Raw genomic sequence first — 19,604 nt, 5'->3', positions numbered from 1 at the left:
AGGGGACAATTGCCCTCAAGCAGGGATTTCGATTCACCAAAATGCAAGGGGTAGAGGAAGTTATGTCACATACCAGGAAGTGATGTCACATGACCTTTGACTTGGATGCCATCAGTCCTTCTTTAACCCTGGTGACATCACTGGAAGTGGCTTTCATGTGTAAAAAAAAAAGTACATAAATGTAAACGTTTTAAAATACCAAATAGGTACTAAAGCAGACAAAAATATTTTAGATTTTTGGATACTGACCACATTTTAGCAAGGGTGCTGCCTTCATATGCCATGGATGGGGTTATGATATCATAGGGTTGGATCCAATATAATCAGCATAGGCCTGGGCACTGTCAAAGATAGTCCACTTCATCATTGTATGGCCAGTTACTTCCATAGTATGCCAGTTATAGCTGCTTGTCAGGTATTGTCATTATATAAGTGAAGCCCCTACATTGCCAGTTCCTGCGATATTACATTATCCAAAAATCCAACAGATGCAAGCCAGCGACATTGTACAGGAGCATTAATGCTTTGATTCATGATAATGATGTGTTATTTATGTAGCGCTTTCGCCAAAGCATTATACATAGCACATATTTAAATACAATCCTCATTCCAACCAAAGTTGGTACTCATTTATCAACCTCGGAAGAATGAAAGGTTGAGTTGGCTGTGCCGGGATTTGCATCTGCAAACTGCAAATCACACATAAATCGCAGCAGTGAGCGCTCAACCCGCTTAGTTATCGTACCTCTTTGCTATTGAAAATGCAATGCCAATATACGAACGCATGTCAAAACTGGCTGCACAATGTAGGCTAGAGAAGTAATAATACTTATTATGTTTGCTGTAGCCTTTATGATGCACAGTCATTTTATTCTCTTTGTCAAATCATTTTACTATGTTTGGAATGTGGTGGAGGTTCCCTGGGACACGGCTCTCTAAGAAACCACAAACATAGCTGAAAGAAATGTTGCATAAAAGAAAAGTAATGTCAATTATACCTACTATTTGGGTGGGGAAGAGGTTGATATTGAGTTTAGTAGCTCAGGACGTTGGTGCCTCTGCATTGTGGGCTTCGGACAGAAAATTCTCCCCAGGCCAAAGATTGCCGTCCTCCCCTGCCTCCAAGGTTAATGCAGAGAGTTTTCTAGCCAAAATTTGTATTTGGTTTGAAACGGAGGAATCGCCAGATAAAACTCTTGCTGCAATCCCACTCTTTGATAGATAAAGCACTAGTGTAGAGGAAACTAGTGATTGATCTATGTAGAGGAACCCTCTATGAACATGAGAAAAATGAGTGTACTCTCTCTCCGATGAATGGAGAAACCGCCATATTTTGATTAGGTCAAGTTCCCTCAAGGCTCTGGCTAGATTGACAGCATTCCTGAAGTCAGAAGCCTAATAGTGGAAATGAATTGTCCATGGATGGATTGGGTACCATATTGAAATCCCCACCAATCACTACGTCACCATCTATAAACACTGTAGCCATAGGGGCGAAGTCTGTGAGGACGACATCCTATTTTTGTTAGGTGCGTATGTTCAAATAAGGGTCATAAAATAACCAAATAATGTCCCTTACACTAAAAGGTATCTACCTGGAGTGTCTCTGCGTATGACCGACCTTAGAAATGGTATCCCTTGGCCGATGAGAATAGCGGTCTACCACATTTTCCTTACTAGAGGCAAAAACTGTAGGGGGAACCTTCTGTATCGTAGTATAAACTCACCTGAGGGCAAACACGAGTCTCCTGCAGCACTGCCAATGCAACACCCTCTGTAGGGGCTATTAGGCCATTGAGCGTCTTAAATCTGTGTCCCCCTTGGATCATGTCGCTTTATTGGTCCTGTAAGATATTTCATCAGACATTTTGCATTGCATCTCTGAAGTGGTTAATGTTTCTTGTCAGTGAGGGCACATTCCTACTAAGTAAGAGCAAGCTACCGTTATTCCACTGCTAAAGAGGCCATCTCTTGGCCCCTCACTTCCCTTTAGTTTTCGGCCTATCTCTCTTTTACCCTTTTTTATTAAGTTGTTGGAAGCACTGGTGTACCCTCTTCTGTCCTCTTTTCTAAAATCTTCTGTATTATTTGACCCCTTTCAGTCAGGCTTCCGGCCTGGCCGAGGCACTTTGAGTTTCTTGGTCTCGGTGATGGATGATATGACTAGACAGGTTGACAAAGGAGGTGTCAGTGCGCTGATATTATTAAATCTGTCTGCCGCCTTCGACACCGTCGACCATCCCACCTTGCAGTCCCGGCTAGTTTCTGCTGGCCTGAAGGACACAGTCCTGGCCTGGTTTTCATCCTTCTTGGCTGATGGGGGCCAAAGAATATCGTTATCTTCATTTTCTTTTTCTTCCTCCTCAGGGGTCCGCCTTGTCCTGATACTCTTCAATATTTACATCCAGGGTCTCATCTGCTCCTACGGCATCAGGTGCTACTCATATGCTGACGACACACAAATACTGGTCAGTTTCGATCTTGACCAGGCAGAGATGTCGTTGTGCCTGTGTAGTGGGGTGATCCTCCAACGGACCTTATAGAGAGACAGATGTAGGCAGGCACACAATATAAAACGTAACCCTTCACTTATAACTTGACCTGCCTCTTACCTGTCTCCAACCCCGCTCTCCTGGGTTTGAGATCACCCTGGTGTACTTTGATATGAAGAAGGTACGGGTAGGGAAGATCAAGAGGTTAGGGTAGGTTGGTTCCCCCAAACACCCCTAAGGAGGAAACACAAGGTTACTGTAACTGTAGTACACAAGGAGAGGTGGACAAAATGAATGCTGGTGTACAGTTCTTTTTAGTTGTTTTAAGGTTTCGTATATACTTTCCCAGTACACTTGCAGGGTTTTGTGAGTTTTTTACAAAAAGGGCAAAACACTAGACAATATATATAACTTATAGAGTGAGAGACTGGGTTCTAGATAGTGAACACTCCTGTGCTGAGCTCCATATATCGTTTTCTTGGTGTTGGTCTGTTTGTGCAAGATTACAGGTTTGTAAGAGGCAAACCCAATGCCTCTTGAAAGGGAAAGTGATTAGAGAAGGCGTCCTGGTTATCTTGCTGGGTAAATATGTGGATCCTTATTTTAGGAAGGATCTCAAGCGTATCTGCTGTAGTTGTTACATGTGGGTTTTATTTAGGTTGAAAATAAAGTTCTAGGCACATTGACTTGCGGGTGATGGTTAGCCGACACGTGTTTCAACCCCTGAGGGTCTTTCTCAAGGCAAATTTGGTAATTCTGCCCCACACAGAGCTTTCTCTCTAGATGCAACAGCCTCAACTAACTTGATATGTGAAATGGACCATTAATAGCCATTGGCTTTGGAACCACAGGGATTAGACCCTCACAATTACCAAATTTGCCTTGAGAAAGACCCTCATGGGTTGAAACACGTGTCGGCTGACCAGAGTGCCTCTAACCCTTTTTAAGGGTTTCTCTAAGTGTCACCGGCAGGCTCGGACTGACCTATAGGGCAATAGATCCATGGGTGAAACAAAAACACAAAATGGTGGTGTGGGCCACTTTTTTTGGTCAAAGTGGGACACTTTTTGGGCCAATTTGGGCCAGTTTGGTGAGTTCATTCACTCTGCAGCTAGCAGTTTTGAACGAGTGTTGCCGAATAGATAGCCTTTAAAATGCACAGTTTGCACCTGTGGCCCACTTTTTCTTTGATGCCCGAGACAATTTTATGGTCCAGTCCGACCCTGGTCACCGGCGCTCTGCTCCCTGACTGTTTTTTTTCTTAAGCGCAAATGGACCCTTGCGTGCTCACGTGCGAGGGTCCTTTACTCTAACTTTGTTCATACTTCCGGGCTTGCATCGGGGACCCGCTTTTCTTTTTCGATTTCACAATCTAATTCTCTTTTATTTTTTATTTCAGGATCCCTGGCGTGGCTTCATGCGCTGGGGAATCCTTTATTTTTCCCCAACCTGGGGTTCACCTGTGTTAGTGCCTGGTGGCGGTGGGGGCTTAGATGAACCAGAATTGGCTAAAGCTCAATGGGGACAAGATGGCTTTTTGGCTTTCCTCTTTGGGGAGTCTTCCAATTCCAGTCCCAGTAGTAAAAAAACCTGGAAGTGATGTTCTTGGCTACTTTGTCTATGACTAAGCAAGTGGCAGCAGTTTGTAAACCTGGTCATTTCCAGTTTAGGATTCTATGGAAGGTGCTTCCATTTATTCCGTCTTACCCCCGTCCACCAGTAGTAGCTGACCTTATCCTCAAACCAATCGACAACTGCAATTCACTATAACTGGCACAGCCTAGGGGCTTGATCCAGTGTTTGCAGCTTCTCCAAAATTTAGCAACTCGGGTGACGACGGGCTCTCCATATAGAGCTTATATTACCCCCACCCTACGTCACCTGAATTAGCTTCCTGTATCCAAGCGTATTGTTTTCAAATCATTGTGTCTGGTTCACCACAATTTGCAGGGTCTTGGGGCCAGATACCGCTTGTATTAAAACAGGTTTCAGGTCATCTTGAATTTAGACAGTCCCTAACGTTCCTCTTTTAGGTTAGAGTTGGGGTCCTAATTGTGGCTGTCCTAGCACCAAGATGCCTTGTGACAGTAGTGTGCTTTATACATTTTTATAACATAACATAATACCCACATTTTGCAAATGTTGTAATGTGGCCTTGCTCTTGCTTAGTGAGTTGAGCCACTGAACATTCAAGGCACCAGCAGGAGGCTGGGGGCACACTGGGCACCAGGGAGGAACCAGTAGCGGCATTTGCGATCTCCCAGCGCTCTCCTGGCTCTGCCACTGCCCACAACTCCCATCAGCCGTTGCTTTTGGGGTCGTGCGGAAACCCAAGCTTAGAGAGAGGATAAAACACGGGCTTGGTGGAGCCAACCAAGGTATGTTCTATATGGTGCCCAGGCAAACAACACCCCTTTGTAAGTTAATTTAGTATACTAATTTAACTCCATAAGGAGAATGTAAATGGTGATTCTTAGCCACTCACATGAACGGATGGTTTTACATGAAGAAGATACTGATCCTTTAGAAGGGCACTGTTACCAAAGATGGATGCACAGCAAATGCAATGCAGTGGGCCACGATTCAAAAGTAATAAGCAACTAATAGCATTAGAATCTACTTTTGAGATGCTAGCAGGGCTGTTTGGAATTATGAATATACTATAGTGCTATTGCTCTTTAGGGAGCATGTTTTTGTTCGTTTTCGTCCGCACCCTTATGCCCCAGGATCCATTGCTGCACATTATAAATAAAGTACAGTAAAGCAAGTGAAATAAGACCACTTGCCTTATCAATGAAACTTTTTACTTATAATATGGTACTGGGTTTCATATAGCGCCACTGTTGCCATTTTCACAGTTTCTTGGCACTTTGGGAATGAAAAACATGGGCCGGGGTTGGTTAGTTGGAGCAGAGCTTTAGACTTGGTTTGATGCCTCAGGATCAGCTGGGACCAGGCTCTGTTCCAAAGTAGACATTCCAGGTGTTTTGACGTGCAGCCCTTTGGGGTGCAGCCTATGAGAAACCACAGGTGTGTTCCAGGGTATGCTCGATGTCCAGGCATGGTGATGGTCATCTGGGTGGTCAGTGGTTTGTGTCCTTGCCCGAAGGACGCAGTGGGAGATGTGAAGAGTTTTGAAATGGATTACCTTTTCTGGATCTATGTGATCACTGCGACGGCCGAAAATGCCGACTTTTTTTTTAACCCTTTACACCACATAAGTGCCCCCCCAATATTAATATTATACTCAAATTCCCCCCCCCACATATATATATGGTGTAAGGGAGGGGTTCCCAGGTCAACATTTTTGTATGATTCCCCTTTTCTGACTGGGAGCCAGTGGAAAATATAAGGTTGTGGTGTGGCCTTTTCTGTGGAGTGGTAGCAGCATTCTTGCTGCCCTATTTTGAATTATGTGTAGTTTCTTTAGTAGATCTTATGATTTTTCTTCAATATCGAACTCCATTATGGTTGGAAACAATGGCTCCACCAGGGGATCGAATTTTGATTGGCGGCTACGTCTAGGTCAGCATCTGTGCAATTTGGGCTGTAGGACATGTGGGCCAAACCCATGCAGTGTATGTTAGGTATTAGCATAATTGTTCGTTTTTATTTGATCGAATGGTACATTTGACCGAATTTGGCCTGTACCATTTCACCGAACAATTATGCTAATGCATACCGAACATGTGGACCGGGGGTCACAGGGGTGTCCCCTGCTCCTTATGATCGGTAGATATTAGCTTTGGGTGGTTGCGGGCGTGTCCCCTGCTTCCTCAACCTGGCAGGTGGGGCACCGAAAAAATTTCTCTGCGGCGTTGGATCCGACCCGTGTTAGAGGGACGGATCTGACGCTGCAAGGGTGAACGGGACCAGGCGGCATCCAAACAGGTAAGTAGGGGGGAGTGGGGTGGGTGGGTGAGTTGGTGTGCGCCCATTTGGTTTGCGCTTTGTTCCTCTGACAATTGATCGCACGCAGGCAGTTTTTTTTCGGTCTGTTTCCCACGATCAATTGTCAGACGAACAAACACCACCAAACTATTCTATTAAGCCTTCAAGGAAATACAATAGAAAATACAACAGGAAATCCTTATCCCATGTAGACCAATACGGGCAAGAGTCGAAATGTAGGAGTCTGGCATCTGTGCGACCAAACCCTCACAGCTTGTTAACTAAACTGACATCCCAATCCACCCCGCCTCCTAACATCCCTCAGGATTATGAAATGTAGTTGTGATTATATAAATACAAGACCTAGGCTCTGAATCTCGTGCTGTTTTAAGTTGTGTCCATTAGCATCGGGTCAGTGTTTCCATATTGCCCCATCATCTACCGCGGGCAACCTACCATTGCATCTTGCAAGGTCACCCAACACAGGGACTGCCTCCACCTTCTATAACTGCATTCTCTGAATGTTATTACTGTTTGAAGTTAAATTCCGGCTTTAATTAAATACAAAGTACAAGCACACATTCTTAATATACCCAGACAAACAGCAGCACTTCAATATGACATGTGGGTTCATGCCAGTAAGCTGCTTAGTCTTCATCACCGAGGAGACATTAGAATAGATGCAGATGACATAAGCACAGACATTAGGGACAGAATAAAAGAAGGCAACCTTCTGCACGCACAAAGGATCAAAAACAAAGCACAGGTGCAGGGGCCATTCAACCATGTTAAATGCCTTACTCACTTGGGTCAAGGCATCCACTACCATAGTTTCCCTACAGCAGCCAAATTCTAACCAGACGCCCACTCCCCACATGAAGATTACACGTATGGAGGCTGACATGGAATTACTCTCACCAACAGGCCCACCAATGGCCATTGTATCTGTGACAGGCGAAAGATTTATTCGGTTTGAAGAGAAACCACAGGATCTGTGAAAAGGGGTTGTGTGAAGGATGTGCACGGCTCAAGTAATGATGCACTGGGTTCTCTCTCAAGAGAAAAGGCAAGCTAGCAAAATGGCAGCCGAACGATGTCACTGGACACATGCATGAGCCCTTGTCCTTCTCTCGATCTGCTATTACTTGATCTTGCTCTGCAGGTTGTCTAATGTGTTTTCACTTCTGGTTTTCAGGGCCACTGCTGAATGACGGGGACTGGGATTCGGGGGTTTCCCTGCCAGACTCTGAAGGATGCAGGTACGGATATTGGGTGTGGATGGGAACGGTGCAGATGCGTTGGTGGCTGAATTCCGTTAAATTTTCATTTTGTGTCACTGTATCAATAACGCATTCATCGAAACTCTGCACAGTAGAAACAGCAGTGCTACAGGTTTATGACAGGATAACAACATTGAAAAATGGAGCCTGAGAGCATAAATCAGTCAGAAGTAAAGTTCCGGTGAAAGTCACTGCGAGAAAGTGTTTTTCAGAAGGAAAAAAAGGAGGGTAAGCTGAATGGGCAGGTGTAATGAAAGATTCCCAATATTGGAGAGCATTCACCGAGGAAGACTGGGAAAGAATTGAGCACATGGAAGGCATTTGAAAGTCGGACTTAGGAAGGGCAGACGCTCATATGAGTTAGAGACACCACTAAGGAGGGGGGAGACAAGGACTACACAATAAGAAAACTAAATTGTAGATTGTTAGGAGGTTTTCCCAATAAAATTAAATAAATATAAGTCCTCTGGGGAGGAATTAGGAATACCAACTGTTAGTTTATGTCCAAGATTTCCACCAAGTTAGTCTGACTTTCAAAATGGTAACAGTCGCTGAGATTGGCAACCAAGGCCCTTATGTGTCCACCTGGGTCCTGGCCTCCCACCCCCAATTGCCTTCAGCCTCCACCCACTCCCAGCTCTTGCCTTTGGCGTCCAGTGGCCTGTGCTATCACAGGCCTTCACTTATTTATTGACAGTTGAACACTCTCACCAAGTGATCTCTGCCAGTCACTTAACAGTTGCAACTTACTCCCTAACACTTCCCTCCTTGTTACTCCTACTTCTCACCCCTGCCCCATCCCTCTGTCTCTCTGCACTTGCACAATCTGAATGCTCACAAGGCCTAGTAGGCACTGTTATATTTGACTTTCATTCCCATGTTCCCTCCCTATTGCCCTGTGGGCGCTTTGAAACACAATTTACTTGATGTATAAGCGCCTTACGAATGCACAATAAATAAATAAATAATGTGGCTGAGCAGAATGGCTTCAATCAGGCAGGAGGACATGGCTTAAACACATATCAGTGCTCACCAAGGGATTGTCCACACTGTGTAATTACTAAAGCTATGAACTCTTTATATAAAAGTAGTGTACTCAAGAAATATCTTCAAACAGGTAATTATTAAAGAATCCTGATTGAATATTAAAATAGTGGAAGTGGTTCTGGAAGGCACACGGTACACTTTAAAGCAACAGGTAGCACAGTTTCAAAGGTAAGCATACTTTTAGCTACTTTAGTTAGTTTTAATGTGTCAGAAAGATTCTTTTCTAGGCTAGACTTGAATGAAGCCTATAGTCAGCTCCAGGTTATATGCAACAGGCAGGACAACTGTACCAAAGTCACAGGGGATCTGCAGAAGAACCACCCTTCAGACAGGCAACAATGGGGTGGGGGCGGGGGTGGGCACTGACCAACGTTCAACAACCAAAGGCCTTTGTGGAGTAAGAGTTAAGCAAAAGAAGTGCAGTAAAGTAATAATGGCCAGTACACTCTAGCAAGTGGTAACACCATTTTGAACCCGTAGGCCTTTTAATCAAGGTAGCGCTGTCTGGAATGGATGGGGATGCAGATCTTACTCTTACACCAATAATCAGACCAACTCAGGAAATTGGCGAAACATAACTGTTTTTAATTGCAATTGTCTAAAACAGGGATTACAACGGGCATCAACGGACAACCCACAGCATAAATCTCAATGCATTTCATAAAAAACATTACTTTTATAGCAGACTTGTCATACATTACATCATACTACATGGCAAAATAAGGAAACCTACGTGAGATTATGATAGGCTTATGGGGAACATCTAGGTGTCCTTTCTATGGGAGCAAGCTTGTGATTGGGTCTCTATGGCCCACCCCTAGTACAAGTCATCTTTGCTGTCATGAAATAGATGACGTTTCATTGGCTTTCAAACTATAGGGCTCTTTACTATGTGGCCCTCTATGATTGGTTGGCATGCTTGTACCCTTCTGGAATATTCCACTCGCTAGCAGCATGCAAGTTGGTACTCTAGTTGCTGGAGGGTTGGACTTGACCATGCCTCCCCACCCAATTAGCCCAACATCCATCATCACTCCTACTGTCTGCCATTCAAATTTGTCTTTGAACTCGGTTTTGCAAGTATCACTGCACCTGAAAATAGAAGGGAGTGTGAGCATAGTCTTATCTTCAGGTCTCGGTGTAGCTCGCTCTAAGTCTATTTTCATCTTGACCATGTGACAGGAGACCGTGTTTTGAGCTCTTTCCTTGCATCTAACACTATTAAATGAATAAAACAAGGCACTTCTAGTGTTTTTCCATTACACCTCAACATGAGCTCATCTCACTTCTCACATTCATTGTATCTTCTCGGATAGATAACCAGTTTCTTGGCTGCCCCAACCTTTGACACTGGGCCAGACAACCTTTCTCGAAACTTCCCTCATCGTCGTCTGTTTTCTTCTAGTGCGCCACACTTTCAGCCCTTCTGTTCATGGGGTCTTTGTTTGCTAAAAGGCATTGTGGAACATCAAGATTCTATACACATATATATCCTGACAGCACCGCCTGCAGTCTATTCACTATGTATAGCCAGCCTTATGATTACTTAGTCTACTTGCGTTTCAGCGTCAGTACAATTATAAAACGGCTTGCATTTTCTTCAGTGCTTTCAGCACGTGCAATCTTAATTTCGCACATGAAATGTTGCTTAATTCTTTACTTCGCCATCAGATTCCATAAGGTCTATATACTCTCTTTATTGACATCTCTTCTGGGTGCGTAATTTCTGCTTCATGCGACGTCACCAGTCTTCTCTTTCATTCATATTCACACTTCTTCTGGAACCTCCTTTTAAAAGACTGTCATTTCTCTGCGGGTAATTCATATAGGGCTTTCTCAATGGATACCTTGTTTCAAGGACTCCTCGTGGTATAGGGACCATTATTGGCGCCGTGCATGTCGCAATTTCCGGTTTCCGTCATATAGGCAAAATGGGGGTGGGACTTCTGGTAGAGGCACTTGGCTCCTCCTCTACACTCCCCCCTCTGGTTGATTCATCGACCACTCTCTCATCAGCCTTTGCATCTAGACATCCTCATCTGAAAAAGTGCTTCTTCAGAGTCTATATCTTCATTACCCCTTTTAGAGATCCTGCTTATTTTACATGTTCATCAACACTCCAGATCATGAGACTACATTGTCCATTCGGGCTGCAGTAGATCCATCTTCCCACATACTTCTTGTGGTTTCTTGGATACAGAAACTTAATTCCCTCAGGTGCTAGAATACTTGCTTCTCTATACTTTCTGATTTCTTCATCTGTCAACTCTTTGGGTCAAACCCCTGGCTCACATCAATCATGATCTTCATTCCTACTGCTTTCTTTGCTGTCTTCTTACACTGTGTGATTATTATTCTGATCACACAGAATCCAAACATGATCATCACCATCAATGCTCTGAGGAACTTGAAGATATTCGCCATCCATTGTGGAACCCATGAGAAGATCGATGCAAACCAGCTGTCATCTACAATATCTTCCATCCTGATGTGCAAGTTCGTTAGCATAGTTATGACCTCTGTCAAGGTCCCATTCTCTTCATCGTGAGAAGGTATGAATGTGCACCATGATTCTCTGATTTTGGCACAAACACCTCCATCCATAGCTGTAATCATATGCAAGACATATCTATTCTGAAGACTCATCAGTCTTATGGCTCTCAGTTCTTCCTTAATTGCATTGAATCCCTTTATGGAAGTGTTGATCATCTGCAGGAGCTCCCATCTGGTAATTTGTAACCATTTGGCATTGGCCATCATCTTGATCCAAGGCATGAAGATTGTCGCAAACACTTAAATCTGACTGAACAACCTGTGTTCATACGGAATAGAATCAAAGGCTTCTATCGATTTAGCTGAAATGTAGTTCTCCCTCTTTGTTCAATTGAGAAATTCAACTGATCACCTCTTTCTCAGGTGAGCATCTGCTTTTGGAAACTCTCCAATGTTCAGGTCACTCTTCAGAATCACCAATGCTGGAATATGAACAATCACTATAGAACACAGCCCTCCCCAGTCCTTGGGCAGCTTCATGCAAGCTCTGGATCCACAGGCACATTAGTGTTCCATTATCACTACTGTTCCATCCTTCATTCCTGGTAAATCCAAAATCTGATTCCACTGCTGGGTCACTCCAACCTTTCTTGTGCCATTGTTTCAGAAACATAGTTCTGCACTGGCTAGAGGCACTATCTGCAGCGGGCCTCCTTTATCATCAACCCATGTCAGCAACTTCGCAATTTTCGGCCAATGCTGTTTGCTTTCTTTCTTTGCATAGTATCCTGTAAGTGCTAGCGCTTTACACACAAGCAGGCCTCACTCCCATCCATCTGGAGAAAGTACCGTTCCCTTGATTTGCAGTTGACCTCTCTCCTTGCATCTTCGTATTTCTTCAAAGCTCTTTCCTTGGCAATTGAGTTTCTTGTTTATTTCCCAACTGATTCCTGCTCCCTTGATTCCAGCCTGTTCATATCGTATTGCATGGTCGCTGGTGTGTGCTCTTGCTCTTGTCTTTGAATCTTGCACATAATCATCTTCTGGAGCTGCCTATTCTATCAGCCATAACAAGGATGCTGTTCAACCCTGGAACTGACCTCTCGTATGGCAGAGTGCAAGGTGCATTAGGCAGTGATCTTTCTGGGTTTCTACTTCTATAGCTATGAATATCTTGGAATTCCCCATAGCATACGGTAGGAGAGCACAAACATAGCAACTCTCCTTGGATGTCGTTTTTCCCACATCTTTCATGTGCTGATACCACATGTTATTCGCCAAATTAATTATTTAACTCAAAATCATCTTCCCTTGTGCTTCTCTTGTGTCTCCCTTTTGCAAGGAGTGTGTGTGCATAATGCTCATGAAGTACATCAATAAGGGTCCTTCCTACAGGGATAATCATAGGAACACTTGTCAGAGAAATGGGTGACCTTACATGTGTCACTGGTGTAGGGATAATCACAAAAGGTCTCAGTCATTTAATGACAGATAATTCTGAATAAGTCACGGGAGAGAGAAGAATCAAAGGGACTTCTACCTTACTTGGGCCAATGAAGTAGACAGTATGGATTAGCAGAATCAGAAAACAATAATACATTTTGAGCATGTATATATTATGCACCAATACATCAGTCCCCACCATTTCTGATTCTCCACACGTTGTTGAGTTTGCTCATTTTCCAAAACTGCTTAATTCCCAACATTCCTCATTGTGCCTATGTACTGCGTTAAGGAAGGAAAAAACCTTTTTAATCAGGCAACCTTGTTAAATGATCTGGTATTTGCAGGTTCTGTTCAACTATTGCCACAAGTAGCCTTCTGATTGCTGGGCCATTCTTAGGATCTTGCAGAAAAACACATATATTAGTACTACGCCCAACAAGAGCAGGATAGGCTCAGAGTATGTATACAAAGACAGCGAGAAGTATTCTATGGGCATCTGCATCTGACAGGACCATGGCCTTAACCAAAGAGAAGCTCAGTGAGGACGAAATCTGGAAACTGTTCACGTTTCCAGTCATTCAACTCGTATTCCAGATCTGGCATGTTTATCACATCAACACTTTCTAAAGTTCAATTCAAAGATTCCTGTGGCTCGAGAACTTTGCTTTTCACTCCTGTTATAATATCTATAAAGAGTGTCCGGGTTGAACCACAGTCCAAATGCACACTTGCATTTATTTAGTCAGCAATCTTAGCGTCCTTCTTCCTCATCATCGATCAGGTATGCACATGCTGAACTTCTTCTTCTTGTCTTGCTTCCGAATCAATGGGTGGGGGTGCATCGGTCTCTCCAGCATAAGGTTTTAAATCTCCCAAGTGTATCCATGCGCATCTTTCTTTGACTTTTACTGCTGAGGGAGTAACGTTCTCAACAATGTACGGTCCACTAAAACGGGGCTTGTGCCACTTCCTGAATTTGCGCACTAGGATTAAATCTCAAATGAATAACTTAGGTGTAGGAAATAGTTCTTGAAGTCTGGTTGCTGAATGGTCTTCATCTCTATCCTGAGACCAACACCCCTTGTGCTTGAGTTGATCTGAAATGATAGATACTAGCAGTCATACATGTGAAATTAACTAAAGTACTAACTGAAGAGTTTCTTATATAGCGCAATCACTCACCCAAAGGTCTCAGGGCGCTTACAAAATGACACAAACAGATAACATAAATTGGAAAAATAAGAGGAAAAAGAAATGGCCGCGATGGCGATTAACACATCCTGAGAGATAGCCAGAGATCTTTAGGGCAAACGGTGGCGATTAGATATCAAAAAGAAAGGTCTTAAGACGTTTTCTGAATTGTTGCAATGTGGTGGACTGTTTAAGGTGGAGAGGGATTATGTTCCAATTCTTAGGGCCCCATGCCCCAAAGCTTGCTTCACCCACTTTCTTCAGAAGGGTACGTGGCTGTGCCAATAGCAAGAGACTGTTTGAGCGTAGCGTGCGCTTTGGAATCGCTGTCTGTAGCCTAGTTTTTAGATATTCCGGGGCTTTGCCTGTAAGACATTTAAAAACTATAACTAGTCCTTTGAATTTAAGCCGTTGCTCTATAGAGAGCCAGTGTAACTTTCTTCGATGTTCTGAGATGTGCGTTTGGCGACATAAGTAGGTAACTCATTTCCTAAAATGTTTGCAGTCTTCTGGGCATCACTTCTAATCTTTGATGGAGGAGACAAGGGTGTCTCATTTGCCTCCCCGTCACTCGCTCTTGGGAGTGTGAGGTGCTGGTCTGACCCAGACTGATTCCTTAATGCATATAATGCAAGGGGCAGGCAATACAGCTGTATGCTTTTCAATGTTAATTTCAATTTGCCAATTCTCTCTTTAAGGAGGCAGTTGAGTCTCTCACATATTCCGTTTGCTTGTGGTTGATAAGCAGAAGAAAACTTGTGTTTTATACTAAGCAATAGGCTAATCTGTCCAAATACTTCATTAACAAAATGGGGCCCGTTGTCGGATCTCAGCACCTCACATACTCCCCATCCAGGAAAGTTTTCTCAGACTAAATACTTCACTGCGCAGGTGGCATCACGGTGTGTACAAGGACCTGCTTCAATCTACCTACTAAAGGGACACACCACCCCTATCATATACCTATATCCACTACATACTTGCAGCATATCAACAGAGTCAATATGAAAATGCTGTAAAGGACCATTCGGTCGAGGAATCATTCCTCTGATCATTCGCAGTGTGTGCCCACCGGTAAACATTTGACATACAATGCAATTTACTACATAAAATGCAACCTGTTCTAACAGGTTCGGTACGAACCAGTCCTTCGCAATAGCTGCTGCGAGGCTTTCCATAGTTACATGCGCAGGGTAGTTCAGCTGTTCAGTCGCTACCCTTAACAAGGCTACAGGCATCACCGGCTTTCCAGTGTTGTCCTGTCACCACAATGCTTCAGAGGGGCATAAAGAACACCCCCTCCATTTTCACAATTCTTGCTCTTCATGTGGTGCACTGCCTTGAACCTCCATCAACTGTGTTCTTGAGAAATGATTAAACCTCTCATTTACTATAATTGCTACTACTTTTTTCTTTACAGCTGGAGTATCAAAACTTAAAATAACTGGTGAATATGCAACCCTTTTGGCCTCTTTGTCTGCGGTTTCGTTCCCGCTGGAGATAAAGTCAGTTTGCTTAGTATTTGCTGTACATTTAACTATTGCAATGGCTGCTGGGAGTTGTAGGGCCTTGATAAGCCTGTCCAATAATACTGCATGTTGCACTGGAGTGCCGTCCGCTTGGAGGTAGCCCCTCCTTTTCCAACGTGCTAGCCCTGCGTGCACGGTTTATGTCACATAGGCCGAGTCACTGTACACCGTCACTTCCTGCCCTGCATGTTTCTCGAGTGTGGCAATAAGCACCACCAATTCTGCTGCTTGCGCTGAAAAGTGAGACAGTAGTCTTGCACTTGCTACAAGCACAAATTCCTCATTAGCTCTGTGCCTTACCACAGCTGAACCTGAATGCCTTTCCCCATCAGTTTGATACATTTTTGAAGACCCGTCCATAAAGAGAATCTCCCCACCTGCTAGCGCATTTTCCTTTACGCACGGGATATTGTCATAGAACTCTTCGTAGTTAGCGCAATCATGCACATGCTCATCCTCTGCCACAGACTCGGCTACAAACATGGCAGGGTTCACTATTTTACACCTGACTATTTTGATTGCGGTATTCGGTATAACTACCTTCTATGCGGAAGCCCTCTGAGATGTCAATGTACCCTTAGGTTTCTCCAAAATGGCAAACAAAGCATGCTCAACAAACAATGTCATAGAACACCCCATCACAATACTAGTAGACTTCTCTATTGCGAATGCGGCTTTTCCAGCAATTGTTCGCAACGAAAGTGCCCTCTCATAACTGGATCTAAAATCGTACTGTAATATGCCAGGGGCTTGTACCACAATGTAGTCCTCTGTGTAAGCACAGCTGTCATGTCTGTTCAATTCGTATGTGAGAACAAAAATAATTCCTCATCGTGGTTGGGAATTCCTAAAACTGGAGCCGTACAAATTGCTTTCTTCAATTCTTCAAACCCTCCCTCCGTTTTATCAGTAGTCCATTATATTGTTCCTTGTTCACTTGTGCTTTCTTCAGAGCCTGCAAAAGGGGTCTTGTGTATGAACTATAATCAAATACCCATGTTCTAACATAGTTACATAATCCCAAAAATCGCTGCATTTGTTTTATTGTGTGCGGTTTTGCTGTTTTCATAATCACCTCAGCTCGTTGAAGTGTGACTCTCTTCCCTTCATGTGAGATTAACTGACCTATGTACAACACCTCTTCTTGACAATATTGCAACTTCCCCTTGTCCACTTTATATCCCTTGTCTGCTAGAATAGTCACTAACTGAATCAAATCTTGCCTGCACTCAACTTCTGTCATGCTACAAACCAAAATGTCATCTACGTACTGCAGCACAACACTTTGCAATTCAATGTTGCTTAGGACCCTATTAAAGATCAATGGAGACTCGCAGTACCCTTGGTGCAAACGAGTGTTCTTCAGCTTAGTTTGTCAAAACGTAAATGACGTAAGGTCTTGGGAGTCCTTATGCAATGGGATTGAGAAAAATGCATTTTTCAAGTCAATTACCATGAAATATCATGTCTCTGCTGGGATGCTACATAGTATGGTCGCCAGATTTGGAACTAAAGGAAACTCTGCCTCTACAATTATGTTAATTTGTCTCATGTCCTGGATAAATCTCCATGACGCCCCCTTTGATTTTTTCACAGGGTACACCGCAGTATTACACAGTGACTCTGAAGTCACTAAAATACCTTATTCCATCAGGGCTGATATAGTCTTAAAAATACCCCATCCACTTCTTTAGACATTGGGCCTCATTCCGAGTATGGAGGTAATCATGGCGCTATTAGCACCATGACTACCTCCAATACGGTACCGAGTCCGCCCTCGTTCAATGGGGACTTACCGGTCTATTCCGACCTTTGCAGAACCGGTAAGTCCACATTGAAAAAGCCATTCCCCAATCCCATTTGAGCCCCCATAGGCCTCAGTGGGAAGGCGCTAATAACGGTACCGCAAATTGCGGTACCGTTATTAGCTCTAAAGTCCCTTAACGGGTCCCGTCCTTAACACCTGGTAAAAGCAGGCATTAAGGAAGGGACCCGCTAAAGGAACTCGGAATAGGGCGCAAAGGGATTACCGGCACCGGTGTCTTTACCGGTGCCCGGTATCCCTTTGCGCCCAACTCGTAATGAGGCCCACTGGCTACTGTCTTGCTCGAGGTAAAACTGCTGCTGGCTTCAGTTTAATCTTAACCACCCTATTCCCTTGAATAGGCCTACTTCACAGGGGCCTGTAGTAAATAAAGAGGTTGGCACTTTTTCCAAATCTTCATAAAAAAATTCTGGGCGCTGCTGCACTATCACCATTCGCTGTAGGATTTCTCTTTTCTCTATTCTGATCCAATATGTAATACTCATCTTCAATATTACTTCATCATCTGATGGATCATCTCTGAACATGTTTTTGTCTGTGGCGTCAGTCAATCTATACCCTTCCCCGATGGAAATCACTGTTCTCTGGCAGCATTTAACTCTAGGGGAATAGTCTGTCCCCCCTCTTCATCCATAGGTATCTGTGGCCTGAACAAAAACTTGTCAGGTATCCTCATACTCTTTCCCACTAGGTCGGGTAGCCATGTCAGCAAAATGCATACCCCATAAGGAAAGACTTCTGGCTCTAATGGCATACCTCGCAGAGCCATTTTCCCTGTAAACGGCAATATAAATTCATCCACGGTCATATAATGTTTACCTGGAGTAGAACACACTATGCCTTCATCAGTGAAAGAAATCGTCATATTTAACTTCGTCATTAAATCTCGTCCTAGGATATTAACCAGTGTCTGCCTTGAATACAATAATGGAACAGACATGTCACACTTTCCTATGGAGACTGGTAATTCATCAGTAAAAGGAACCCTGCTTGCAGCTCCAGAGAAACCTTGCGCATTCATGGAATTTCCCGACATTGGATATTTTCCCTCTCGTATACATGAACCAGTAGCCCCGGTGTCTACTAAACAAGAAAAAGAGTTGCCTCCTATGTTCACATCAACCCTTGGTTCCTCTTGGGGGTCTGGTGTCACTGATAGTACTGAACACATCAAGTCGCCCTGTGAACTGTCCTATTGTGGGTACATGCTTATCCCCGTACCCATAAAAGGACTTCCTCCTATCACAGTGACACCCCCTGCTCTAGGTGTCAATAATTGTCACATGTTTGCATTCTGCTGTATCTGCATGGGTGCGTGCTGTTACTGCTCTTGCCACCGATTCAATGGTGCTTGCTGTGGTTGCAATACCTGTTGCATTTGCGGCGCTTGTGCTTGATACACTGTCTGATCTTAGGCAAACCCATCCCTAGTTTGTGAGCTATGTATTGGAGGATGAGCTGTCCCGCCTCTTGAGAATTGCCCATTCTGTTCATACCCGTGGCTTCCACATACATGTTCAACATACAAGAGGAGCTCTTCTGACCTCCTTGCACATTTTGATTATCATTCTGCGTATTTTGAAATCCGCCTTGGTTATTTTGAAACCACCCCCTCCTCTGTGTCCCATTCCTCTGCCTCATGGCATAAACCCATTCCTGCCTTGATCCATCTGGCGTTGATTATTTGACTGTGATGTACCCACTGCTTGCTGCATACCCAATCCTTCTCCGCTTGTCAGTGCCGCCCCTTCTATGGCGTACTTCGATAATTTCTTGTGAACTAACTTAGCTTCCTCAAGTTTTCTAGCATCTTCCTTCTTCTTATTTTTCTCTTGCAACAGCCGACAGTGATGAGCTAGAGTCAACTGTATTTCTGCCCATGGCTGCGCTTCCATTCCCACTAGTTTCTCGAGCTGTCTTTACACATGTTCTGGCAATCCCTGATACAGAATATGGTAAAATACTCGCACTGATTTCCCCCACGGCTCACTCATTTCAAAAGTCCACCGTTCCTGAATGCTTTGAATGTAAGCAAGCAGATCTTCGTCATCTTTCATCTTACGTGCCATAATTGCACCAATATCTGACGTATCAGGATACTGTAGCCTGAGCGCTCTCCAGACATCTGCTCTACAATTGTTAAATGTTGCTCCACCATGCGCGATGTTCTGTGCCGTGACACTTGAGTAACCTGCTCTTGTCCAAATGTGATCAACCCTTCCCCCAAGAAAGGCTGCTAGGAGACCCTTAATGTCCCCTATTGCCAGAGTATTTCCACCTGTCATCTTTTCTAGCTCATAAATCCATTTCCCCACACCCGCCATTAAGCTGGGAAGTTTGCCTCTTAAATTATCCTTATCCATCTGTGGCCAGGGAATATACTGTAGTCTGTCTCCTCCTTTCTCCAATA

General features: G+C 43.9%; 1 protein-coding gene across 4 annotated transcripts in view; it reads left to right on the top strand.

Moving 5' to 3' along the window:
• KIAA1614 (KIAA1614 ortholog) overlaps positions 1-19,604 on the top strand; it is a 383,065-nt gene that overhangs the window by 82,118 nt on the left and 281,343 nt on the right. For all 4 annotated transcript variants that reach the window (XM_069641447.1, XM_069641446.1, XM_069641449.1 and 1 more), the window contains one exon: positions 7,579-7,642. In XM_069641447.1, coding sequence (XP_069497548.1) covers positions 7,579-7,642 — 64 coding nt within the window. The remainder of the gene's footprint in view (positions 1-7,578; positions 7,643-19,604) is intronic.

Source organism: Ambystoma mexicanum, chromosome 1q, assembly GCF_040938575.1.
Source record: "Ambystoma mexicanum isolate Mex_15411 chromosome 1q, UKY_AmexF1_1, whole genome shotgun sequence".
NCBI classification, from domain to species: Eukaryota; Metazoa; Chordata; class Amphibia; order Caudata; family Ambystomatidae; genus Ambystoma; species Ambystoma mexicanum.
Note: the sequence above shows the minus strand (reverse complement) of the source record. Positions and strands in the feature narration are given on the sequence as shown.